Genomic DNA, 12,688 nt, shown 5'->3' with positions numbered 1-12,688 from the left:
AGCTAAGGCCACAAAATGTTAGTTTCAGTAACATACACACTATTTCTCAACTTAAAACTATGAAAGCATATAAATGACCATGAACTGAAGATTAAAAAGCATCTGAAAAAGAAATAGCAGCATCAAACAGACTGATCATCTTTATTATGCAACAAAGAAACAAATAGAAAATAAAATACTTTAATAGAAGAAAAAATAAAGGAAAGATTTAAACATAATGCAGCATATTTCAACTATACACAATGCAATATGAACATATTATTCAACAGCAATGTTTTAGTAAAGGTTTTATGTTTCAAATACAAGCATGGCTCATTACAAATACACAACGTTTTATGCATGTTTGAGTTTCAGTATGGAAGATGATGACCAGAAGCAGCATATTTAAACAGATTGTTTCATTTTCAAGAAATGCTTACCTAGTGAATGTGCTGGATGCAGTCTCTTCCTATTATAAGTTTAAAATCTCAAAAGCAAGGCAGTGCCTACCAATACAGACATTAGCATATGCAAATAAAGAGAATAAACACCGTGCAAGTTTTTTTTTTTTAATATTGCATTGATACACATTTGTTGCTTTAACATATGCATTCAAGTCTCTTTGTTTAAATGTGAACAAAATGCTACTTCAGCAACTATGTATCAAGTGGCAGCTAATTATTGCTATAGAAGAACTCGCTTCCCAGACTTTTAAAGTAGATGTAATTCCATTTCCAATTTTCCAAGTATGCTCAAGTAACAGAAATACCCAGTTCCAGTGTCCACAAGGTGTTCTGAATCTGTATTGGCTATAGGCAGTTAATGCCAGATTATATAAATAACTTATTGAATCTAAAGAAGTTAACCAAACTTTCACATAACTAATTAAATTAATTTGCAAATCTATACAGCAATAAAAAAACACACACCATGGTCATTTTCTTTTAAAAAATCAAATCTTTAGTATCAGGCTACATTGAAATTCCTTTGCCCTGTTTCATAGTTGGCTTTGCAGAGGAACAAAGGGGGGAAAAAAATAAAAATCAAAACAAACCTTTCCCTTTGCTTTCAGTGAAGTGCTCCAAAGCGGTATGTGGTCAAAAGAACACTAAAACAGACTGAGTGAGAATACTCAGACAGGAGTTTGGAGGTCGTACTTCTGCATAACTGATATCGTTACATATAAACCACCAACTAGGCATAAATAAAGACCAGGTGTGTACTTCACCACGCATACAGTACACATTAAGAACAGTCTGATGGTGGATCATAGTCACGTAGCGTGAAGGTTCAGTCCTCAAAGGTATACATTCAGAAATGTCTCTGTCTAAATCCCCGAAAACGTCATCTGTGCAGATGACTTACTTCTTATTTCCCCTTCCTCCTATTAATATTAAAGATCTGGAATTTCTTTTAAAAATGCATTTCCTATTTAAATTCAAAATTGGTGTTGCCTTTTTTGGGTTTTTTTTTCCTCCAATTTTAATGGCAGTCTTGCTGAGAATGTGGATATCAAGAATAGCAGAATGTTGGTAATTAATTTACAGCAAGGTTTTCTTCAAGTGTTTTTTCAAGCCTCTGAATGAAGCAGATGTCCACATATTAAACAGCTTTACAAAATAAACAAGTTCATGTCTGAGCACCAATTTGTCCGAAGCCAATAAATGCTCTACTTACACAGTCTGCTGTGAGAGACAGCACAGACGGTGACTTAAATTCCTAAAACTACTGAAGTTTTTAAAAACCTCCAACAGAATAAAAAACTAGCTAGTCACACTCACATACCAAGAAAGTACACCTCTTGCATGCCATCATGAATTGCTCAGAAAATATGGCAAGGGGGCTATCTTCACTGATAGTTAGGAGGATGGAGAATACTCCTCATTCAGTTTTCTGATCAAGTGTCCTACTTCAATTATGCTCAAAAAGGGAAGAAAATAGATGTAATTATTCCCAGGCAATGGCATCATTCTTTCTTAGTGAAAGAAACCTCTGCATTGCTAATCTATACAAAACAAGTATTTTGATTTCTTACACTGGCACTGTTTTCATTTACACAGTAATGGAAAGGAACAAATCACAACATCAAATAAAACTTTGTCCTCTAGCAGGAAGACAACACAAATTGTTAACCTGCAGCTATCTTAGAGATGAAAGATGAACTTAAATTCAACAGTGCAACAGAGCATCTTTGCATCCCTAAAATGCTGTTCTCAAAGTTGTTATCAGTCAATCAGAATATCCAGCATTAGTAAAAGAAACTGTGTGATTAACAGAGTAGTAGAAGTTAGAGACAACAAAGATGAAGTTGTTCCAGAAAGGCCTCTGATTCCAAGAGCTGGATCTTATTAAAAATATCAAGTTTGAGTTTCAGTAAAACCATATATGAAAAGTTCTTATCAACGTGGAAAAAAATCAAGCTTTTATTAATATAGGTTTCAGATTATCAACAGAAATCATGTAATTTTTTCCTCTAGGATAACCAGTAAGACAGAAGTCTAAAGTCCATACTTTAAAAGTTCACATGACAGGATTCTTGAACTGCATTTTGGTATTGGGTTTCTTCATCAAGCTGATAATTCTAAACAAAATGAAAATATTATCAAAATGGTCAAATAATCAAGTACCACAATTTCTAGTTCAATAATTCATTTTCCCCACTCGAAGCTCTGTATTTCTGTAAGTATTTGATTTGTTTATGTTGCACAGCATCCTTTATTTAACCAAGAACCAGGAGACAGAGAACTCTGATGAGCAGGACAATGCTCTTTGAGCAGAATGGTCCACCTACTCTTCCAGGCTCAGTTACATTGCAGAACAGTCAGCTCAGGAAAGCTGACTGCATCACACAACTCTTCTACCAGGGCTCTCAAGTAGCCAAAACCTTTTCCATTAATAAACACAAAACCTTATCTCCAGACTACAGTAATCATAGATTGTATCATACGTATCGCAAAAGATGGGTGGTTAATCCTGCTTTTTTGAAGAGATGTATTCCAAGATGTTACTGTATCACTATAAGTGAATTTCAGACTAATACATCTCTTTGGTACAATTCTGGCAGGTTTCCCAAATCATATTTCCAATCAACAATTCTGCATCCTCAAGCCCTCGAAACGCATTCAAGCTCAACATCTCAATTCCGTGTCAATCTCTTCCATGCCTTCATCACAGATGACTCAACACAAAGTACATACTGAATCTTTGCCTTCCTTAACTTGTGAGGCTCCTTATGTCTCAAATACTATGTTTCTTCTATACAAGGCTAACACAGCATATCCTGAATTCTGTTAACACTCTTGAAACTACAGAATGAACTCTCCAAATCTCTAAGCCCATATGCAGGACTCAACTGGTTTGCTTCAGTTACAATCCACCCAGTGACTACATATGGGTATGCAGGTTTTAATCTACTCAATGGCCATTTAATCAAAATAAGCCCAAAAGAATAATAACTCTACACCTCTTTTTTACATTGCAGCCCCTTTCACAACACACTGGAAGAGAGGCTGTAGCTTTTCAAGCTGAACTTAGAGTCCTGAGAACTATGGTTTAATTTCTGGTGCCACAGAAGGTAAAAAATGTCAAATAAAACAGAGTATCACCCATTATATACCCTTCTCCTGAGGAAAATGAACTGTTACAGAAAAAAAAAGGTTCAGATTGAGAATGTCTAAGTTAACAGCTTGGAGCTGTGCTTATTTAACTGTTGGCAACATCTACTCCTGGCAACATTTCATGTTGATAGCAGGAAGTTAAGAACACTACTTCCAGCTTCTGTCCAGAGCAGAAACAAAGTGCACAACCAATTTTCTTTTTTTAGCATTTTTATTTCTAATAAAAAATTACCATTTGCTCCCCTGCTTAATAAAGAAGAAAAAGCTTACCACAAATTCTCCATAGTCAAACTGGTGTCTCAGATTTAGATGGCTAACAAGATTTCTGGTAACCTGGCTAGAATCTGCCCAAGGGAGAGATACACAAATAGGACAGATCTGAATTTGGGGAAAAAAAAAAAACACAACAAAGAAATTTTTAAAAAGCTACTGGTAATAATACAGAATGCATTAAAAACACATTCTACAGGAATAACTAGTCTAAAGTATTACTATACCTTACTATAGTTACACAGAAATATAGTTTTAGATATTCTTTATCTCAGTCGTGTAATATTCAAAATTACATTTCAGCTTTCCAAGTTTGTTAGTGTTTGTCTAAGGAGTGGAGGACTATCACTTCTGTCTGCCACTCTATTAATTCCTGTTGTATAAAATTTAGAAAAGAAACATCTCAACTCCCTGTGTCAATCTCTCCCAATCTCTTCCATGCCTTCACCACAGATGACTCAACACAAAGTGCATACTGAATCTTTGCCTTCCTTAAACTGTGAGGCTGCCTATGTCTCAAATACTATGTTTCTTCTATACAAGGCTAATTGCTACATCTGACACTGTTTAAAAGGATTTTCATGCACCTGAGATGATCAAGTTAGCCTGAAGAAAAGATAACTCTTCCTCTACAGATGAAAAGAATAGAAAACAGATTTTTCTCCTCTGCTGCTATTGATTACCTTAGGTTACTTTCTAACTGTAGGTTTCAAATAAAACAACAGTTATGTTACAAATGGAATTCTATAAAAACAGAACTGAGATACTAAATGAAGGAGTGCGTGTCAAGTATAAAACTGAGTTTGTTTCAAATTGAGCTAAATGAGACAGCTGCATGAGAAATGCCCTAAAACCAACCAGGTGCTGGACAAGAAGCATTTTCAAATGAAAACCTCTATTTAAATGCAGCGCTTTAAGTATTATGACTTTCTCAGATCACAGTGGCCTGTTAAGATATAGAATAGATGATGCACACTTAAAATCCCTCATATAATCAGAATGAAAGTAGAAAGAATTATATACAAGTAAAAACTTATTTAAAAAAAAGGGTACTTACTACGGGAACTATCTGATAAAGATGCCTATTATTACAGTGATCCAGCAAGCGTTGTCTGGTAAAATTGGCTTCTTGACACAAGGGGCATTTGAAAGTTGGATGTCCACTGTAAGCAGAAATACACAGTGTTAAAGAGAGGGAAAAAAAAGTTTTGGAAGTAGTATTACAGAAAGCCTAATTCATCTGTTATCTTGTCATTACTTGAAGACAGGCTGAGGGAGCTGGGCTTGTTCATCCTGGAGAAAAGAAGGCTGCGGGGTGACCTCACTGCAGCCTTTCAATACCTAAAGGAGCCTACAAACAGGAGGGGAATCAACTCTTTGAAACTGCAGGACAAAGGGGAAATGGTTTTAAGTTGAGGGAGGGGAGACTTAGATTGGATGTCAGGGGGAAGTTCTTTACAGAGAGAGTGGTGAGGTACTGGAACAGGCTGCCCAGAGAGGTTGTGGATGCCCCATCCCTGGAGGTGTTCAAGGCCAGACGGGATGGGGCCCTGGGCAGCCTAGTCAAGTATTGAATGGGGAGGTTGGTGGCCCTGCATGTGGCAGGGGGGAAGTGGAGATTCATGATCCTTGAGGTCCCTTCCAACCTTGGCCATTTTGTGATTACTTTCCCATATTCTGATAACAACAACAAAAAAAAAACAGTTTTATTGTTGTAACAGTGGACCTAACAGAGCATCTATCATCACTACTTCTAAATAAATTTGCTTTAAAATGGCTATTATCTGTATGTCTAAATGCATCTTACTGAGACTTGGATTTCACAAAATATTTTTTATCCAATTGCAACTGCATCTTGTTCTTACTTGCTGGTAATACTTTTGTGTTCAAGAAAGTAGTGAAAAAAACTAATGTATCGATGCAAACAAAGAAGAAACTAAATACTTTTTAAAAGCAGAATTTGCTGCAGTTTTATTTGTTTTAGATAGCATAAGTTTACACTATAGTTAATTTAATAATAACTATAGGAAAATAAGCAGCTTACCTTGTATTTCCTTGGCGCATTTGATTATTAGCCATCTCTCCATTAGCTGATACTGCATCATTCCTGCTACTTTATTTGAAGAAAAAAAAAGAGAGAGAAAAGAAAAATGGTGTTACTGTACTTCACTATCAAAAGTTCTTAAAATTCATTAATACCAGAAAATATGAATTTCAAGACAAAACATATAACAACACTAATATTCCGCTATGGTGTAGTCACTAATTAATCACATAACAATATCCAGATGTTTCAGTTAAATGCTGCTGCAACTAGTTCTGGTAGCAGTTTGAATGAACTTCAGCTTTCAATATACTGATGCACAGAAGTTCAGCCTGCTAAAAACAGAATGTCAACACAGTGCATAAAGCACAATCTATATATAATAAAAGGTCAATGAAAACAGTATGTGAAAAAGGTTTTCAAAAATAAACCAAAAGCAAACAAACAGAAGTAACAACCCCACGCCCAAGCCAAAACACATTAGTAAGAAGGTATGAGGAAGAAAGTTCTTCAGCTTTACTGTCTGAAAGCAAATTGGTAAATGGTATCTGAATTATGGTGTGTAATATGCTGAAGGTTCCTTATACTTTTCATAAAGGATCAGCTTAAAGCAAAGTCAATCTGAAAACAAAAGCTTCAACAATACAATAATGTTTTGGAACAGGAAAACCACTAAAACAGAGCTGGGAAAGGAGAGAGAGGAACAAAAGGAGAAGGGAACTTCCTCGGGGCTAGATATTATGAGATCTGCTACAAAGCAAGCTGCTCAAGTGCTGTCAAAGCAAAGCAAGTAAGCTGGAAATATTATACCATTTCTAGAAGAGACCCTTAGAAGACATTCCAAACCATCATGTAGAAAGGTCTTCTTCTGTGCGCTGAGTAAAGAAAAATATCTGGAAAAAACTCATCTTTTAAGCCTAAGAACACAGACAATAATTATTATAGAAGAAAACACGTCCTGGAAAACCAAACAAACAAACCACCACCAACAACAAAAACAAACAAATGAAACAATTTCTGCTAGGAGAAAGAAATGCAGTGTTATACAGAAATCACCCTGATTACCTGTTCCCTGTTGAATCCTGGGAAATTTGTAATTTTGGAATAACAGAAGGAACACCGTATTCATCCTGATACTTCTTACACGTTTTATAATGCTGTCTCATCCACGAAAACCTAACCTGTAAATGAAATGTCAAATTACTGAAATTATACTAAGTAATCCAAGGATAGAAGGAAAATAATTCTGCAAACAGAAAGTAACGTGTGCAGGAATTATTTAGACGTCACACGCAACAGAAAAACTAACTTATGCCTCTCCTCTCAGGATGAATGCCTTCTTCCCAAAGATAAGATCTTCTCTGTCGCCCTATGAGACTGGAGAGCATTCCCACCCCCCACACTCTTAACAGCCAGCCAACTTTGAGAGTTCTTAGCTGTGAAAAATGCCAGTAAACTCCATCTGATTGAAACAAAGTTGCAGGACCTTCAAACTCTCACCTTGAAGATTAACCACTGAGGAGCTAACACAGAGAGGGGCCATGAGGATGGGATATGCACAACTGCTCCTTCATCCTTCTCTAGCCCACTCTTCTTTTGTGCAGAGCAAAAATTGTTTTATATTAAGTGTGTTCTCATAATATATCATTTTTCTATTTGAGGAAAAAAGAAAAAAAAAGAAAAAGAGGGGAATGAACACCAGCTGAAGGATGCCTATCTAACTTAGATGCAAGGTAAGACAGTAATGAGTTGCCTGCATTTTGTCAGAATTTGGATGTGCTTGACAAGCCTCACATCAGAACTACAGGTTCAGTAGCACTGTCAGAAGTGCTTACAGGTTTAGAAGCCAAATAAGACAACATCATACATCTGGGCCTAGAGTTCATCCATGAATCTGCTTGATTCTCCCTTTTGATTTATCAACTTGTTAGCATTCCTTTCTTCCAGCTTTTACGTAACAATGTATACTGAGGAACAAGGCAAGAAGGTCCTCTTTCCACAATGTAAGACAGAGGTCCCAAGTGAGACCAAGCTGACAGGAAGACTACCTGGACTGGTAAATAAAATGTGTGGCTAAAATCCTGCATCCATTCATATTAGAAGATAGATTACTCTAGAGCTCAGTGGAGTCAATGTTCTGAAAATAATATCTGCTTTACAAAGGCATAGTAAACAGACTGATTTAATATGGGGCAGGGAGAAGCTTCATATGAACGTACATATATATAGAGCAATCAACTCATATTTGTTGTCCTAAAATTAAATTTTAGTAAGTTTATATAAACATTAAGAGTGGCTGTGATTGCTTTTACTTCCACAGTGAAAGCTTTCCCTATATTTCCAGCTTTCATTTTCAGTAAGCTAACTCACTTGTAACAGTTTTATAGCTGTATTCAGTTTTCTCATTTTTTCTCATTGAAAAACTGGCACTCCACTTAGTCACTGTAGACAATCCAAGGTCCTATTCTATATCAGGCATATCCAACAGATACCTGATGGCGGGCACTGCACACCTACTACATGCATAAGCCATACAAAAAAAAAAAAACACTAAAGGCTATGTTAACTCCAACACGTGAATGGCACACAGCAGAAGCGTCTGTTTAAAACTAAGAAAATTATTATTCAATTTCTGTAAAGTTTTACTCTACCTGCTTCTCACAGCATCTACAGCCCCCGGAAGCTTTCTTCATACTGTTTTCAACATCTAGAGCCCTTTTGGGATATGATCTTTCTTTTTTAGTCACACTCCCCCGGCAGAGAGGACAATGCGTTCCACTTTCCCGCATAGCTGTCAAGAAGCACTTCCTGCAAAATCTAAATTAAAAAGTTACCAAGCAGATTAATAAAGTGAGAAAGTTCAATACTTTGTCCCTGAAAAGGGATGAGTGATTACCAGCTCGAAAGGGATACAACAGAGTTAACCCCCAACTGAACAGAAGATCTTTACAAGATAAACATCAGGAAAATGAAATAATAGAGCTCAAAAAGAAGTATATGGAAATTAGGGGAATTTTTGGTAAAAATTGACTATTTTCTGTCTACTATTCCTGAGCTAGACACCGGATTGATCATTAATGAGATATTAAATGGAGCAGTAGACACGTGGCACTGGAAATCTTATCAGAGTAACTTCTGTTTATTGTCCTTCAGTGGAGCCAAGAATAGTGAAAAGCTGCATTCCTGCCGTTTTCCCGAAGATACCGCTTCATTAGCTTTCCCGGATCTGCTCTGGCCTCTTTTCCTCGAAGCAATGTATCAACCACCCAAGCTATTTTGCATTTCTACCAGCCAGCACTTGGCGATCACACGTTCCTAAAAGCATACACAGCTCTCCACTACGAACGCATGAACTGCAAGAGACAACTCCGCTACGATCGCTTTGAAAACGAGTAGGAAGCTACAAATAAAGCTAAAAACGCAATTTCAGTCAGGTTTGGAAGTTGCTTCCAACTGCAGCACAGCCCGGCGCCGAAGAGACGCGGGGGGCCCCGTTCCGGGGCGTGCCTCTGCTCACGGACGGCCCCGCTCGCTACAAAAGAAACAGGTGAGGAGAGAGCCGGGCCGGCCGGCGGAGGCTGCGCTGCGTCCCATCCCCGACCCCGCACCTGCAAACCGGGCGGGGGAGAAGGCAGGGAAATAAATAAAGGCAGGAAGGCGGAGGAGGCGAGGCGAGCGCTTCCGAAAGAAGGAGGGGGGCGGGAGGAGGGATACCCACACGTGCTGGCAGTTCATAGTCCTCACGGGCGTTTTGAACACCTCCTGGCAGATGGGACAGTAAAAGTCCTCCTCGCTGAAGCGCGCGGCGGCGGCTTCCTCAGCCATGGCAACACGTCGGGGCCTGTCTGTGCGGAGCGGGGACGAGACGCCAGTCCTACCCGGCCAGCTCCGCTCCGCTCCCGCGGGGCCGGGCCGGAGGGCTGCGGGAAGATGGCGGGGGGGGCACCTGGCGCCAGGTGGGCGCCGGGCTGCGGCGGCGCGGCGGGGGGAGGGGAGGGGTGGGGAAGGGGCCCGGGCCTGCGCGCCGCCCGCCCCTCCGGCGCCCCGCCCCTCCGGCGCCGGCTCGGGGAGCGCCGCCGCCCGCTCCCTCCCGCCGCCCGGCCCTGCCGTTACCTGCCGCAGCCCGCGGACGGAGATCGGCGGACTCAACGGCGGCTGCGGACAGCCTCCGAACAGCGTCCAGGCCCCGCCGCCGTCACCCGGGGGCCAGGGGCGGGCCCGGGGCGGGCCAGCGTTTCCATGGCGATCGCCTCCCGGCCCGGCGGGACTGTTACGATACCGCGGGGCGGCCTCGCCCCGCCCTGCCCGGCGCCACCGCCCCCTTTCTCTCTTCCTTGTGCCGTGGGCGTACCCGCGGCGGAGGGACGCAGCGGGCCGGGCGTTCCTTCCCTTTCTCTTCTTCCTGTGTTTCGGGCCGTAGCGGCCCCAAGATGCAGCCCCGCCCCGCTTGGCGCCGGCCGACCGAGGGGAGCTTCGTCCCGCCGAGCCCGGCCGCGAGCGGGCGGCGCTGGTTGGAGGCCGCGACCTCTGTGGCGGCGGGTGGGTGAGCTCGGGTGTGAGCCTGGTCCTGTGGCAGCGCGGTGCACCCGCACGTTGTCCTGCTCTGCTGTTAAAGCTTCTCGGCCCCCAAAAGTTTCTAGAGTTAAAAGAATCTTTATCTGGGAAAGGTCTTGGCGTCCAAATGTCCGCCTGGGGCCTTGCGAGTGCTGCTGGCGATCCTGCCCTACTGACTGTCTCCCTATCGTTGTGTCCGTGTTGAGTATGCTGCAAATGCGGACGTGGAGAAATGCCACAAAAATGCTGGCCCCCAAAGTGGCTAGGGGAAGTGCTACAGGTTAGCACGGGTGCTCAGGAAGATAAATCCATGGCCAACCCAGCTGGGTCATTGGCACCTTTCATTCAGGTAGCAGTAGCAGACGGACAGTCTGACTCTTGCTGACAGTATGAAATCAGAGGAAAGTGTTTGCAAGCACCTTCTGCATGAATGGCAAAGGCATTTCTGCACTCTTCTTGATGATAAAGTAGTGGTTCAAACATGGGGGTATTCACAAACCATTAAGCACACTTAAGATATGTTATAACGTTCAAGAGCTTTGATTATTAACTAGGTAAATGTTTTCTGCTACCCTTTCTAGCACTAAATTTAGGACTTCGTGTTGGAAAACTTATGTTGGGTGTACAGTACAGGAGGAACATAAACCTGCTGGAGGAGGAGGGCCGCACACAGGATCCAGGAAGTGGAACACCTCTCCTGTGAGGACAGGCTGAGAGAGCTGGGGTTGTTCAACCTGGAGAAGGCTTCAGGGAGACTTCATAGCAACCTTCTAAAGGGGGACTATAAGAAGGAAGGGAACAGACTTATTAGCAAGGTCTGTTGTGGTAAGACAAAGTTTAAAACTAAAACAAGATTTAGACTGGTTATAAGGAAAAGGTGTTTTACAATAAAATAGTGAAAAACTGGTACAGGTTGTCCAGACAGGTGGATGCCCCATCCCTGGAGACATTCAAAGTCAGGCTGGACAGAGCGCTGAGCAACCTGCTCTAGCTGTAGGTGTACCTGTCCATTGCAGAGGAGTTGGACTCAGTGACCTTTAGGGTCTTTTCCAACTCAGATTATTCTATGGTGTACATTAGGCAGCTGCTGCAACATAGCACACTGAGAAAGGTGACTGTGGCACCTCGGCCTAATGGAAGTATAAGCCTACACAAAACAAAACATGTGTGCATGTCGTTCTGCTGTAAGACATTACTGATGAACACACTGCATAGTACAGAGGTGGCTGTGCCAACAACATCAGCTGCAGAGCAAGGTTCAGAGGATGGCTTATGGGAAGCCTTGCATAGGCAACTCAGGAATGCATCTGACCTCTCACTGTGGTCATTTGGATGTTATCTAGGATGAGAAAGGAAACAGCACTTTAGTACTGAGTGAAAAAGACAATCAGAATGAGTGATGTATTTTCTGCTGTATTGTTCTGTGTATGGAACACTTTCCATACACATATATCCACATATTCACTTATGTCAGATAAGTTTATTTACTGTGTTGTTTCAAAGAATTAATTTCTTACAGTAAGGAAAAAAAATGCATCAACAAAAATTTCCCTGATTTATAGAGTGATTAATTTATGAAGACGGACTAATGGCAGCAGCATTTATGTGTGTAGTTTTAGTGCTGTTAGTAATATTTTGTTAAAAATTTCTGCCTACTGAATCAGACTGACAAAAAATTTTAACAGTAATCCAGCAGCATGACTTTGCACTTTTCTTCCAGAATAAGGAATTGGAAGAAGAGCACTACGTTAATGTAGTTATGTCAACAAATCTCTCTAGATAGAGAAGAATTTGGACTTGCTTAGCCCATCTGGAACTGACTGCCTCAAATGTAACTCTTGGCAGATGAACAACAAACAAAATGCTGGCAATACTTTTAAAAGAAACCAATTCATAGAGATTGTGTTTGTTTCAAAGTATATTAATTTGTGGAAATTACATTGGTTCATAATAAAACTAAGGTTCAGCTCGGGCCTGGTCTCTCATCTCATATAAAAAATATGTGCCATAGGCTGAAGATAAATGGTTCCTTCACTTTCAGATTTCTTTTCTCTTTGGGAATGCAACTGTCTATACCACAAGCAGATGTCTAGAGATGATTGCTAGGTAGGAAACTCTCTGTAGCCTGAAATTATGTTTTCAGGGAAGAGAAAATACAAAACATTAAACCTTGTGGTTCACTTATGCCTTCAGCCTCCAGGATTTCAAAACTATTTAGGCTTCA

General features: G+C 40.9%; 1 protein-coding gene across 4 annotated transcripts; it reads right to left on the bottom strand.

Annotated features, from left to right (window-relative positions):
- Positions 1-114: 114 nt before the first annotated feature.
- Positions 115-10,368, bottom strand: RNF138 (ring finger protein 138). Of its 4 annotated transcripts, none has more exons than XM_031612885.2 (8): positions 10,024-10,368; positions 9,629-9,755; positions 8,562-8,727; positions 6,976-7,091; positions 5,911-5,979; positions 4,924-5,029; positions 3,867-3,974; positions 115-2,560 (listed from the first exon to the last, which is right to left on the bottom strand). In XM_031612885.2, exons 2-8 carry the CDS (start codon positions 9,733-9,735, stop codon positions 2,492-2,494), a joined length of 741 nt encoding a protein of 246 aa, XP_031468745.2. In that variant the 5' UTR covers positions 9,736-9,755; positions 10,024-10,368; the 3' UTR covers positions 115-2,491. The 4 variants fall into 4 exon arrangements, with proteins under 4 accessions (XP_031468745.2, XP_089993634.1, XP_089993632.1 ...); XM_090137508.1 differs by having other exon boundaries at positions 3,867-3,940; XM_090137506.1 differs by having other exon boundaries at positions 5,911-5,976.
- Between the last annotated feature and the right edge of the window lie 2,320 nt (positions 10,369-12,688).

The sequence above is a fragment of the Phasianus colchicus genome, chromosome 3 (assembly GCF_987193195.1).
Source record: "Phasianus colchicus chromosome 3, bPhaCol1.hap1.1, whole genome shotgun sequence".
In the NCBI taxonomy this organism is placed as follows: Eukaryota; Metazoa; Chordata; class Aves; order Galliformes; family Phasianidae; genus Phasianus; species Phasianus colchicus.
The sequence above is the reverse complement of the archived record's forward strand: the minus strand, read 5'-3'. Positions and strand labels throughout refer to the sequence as shown.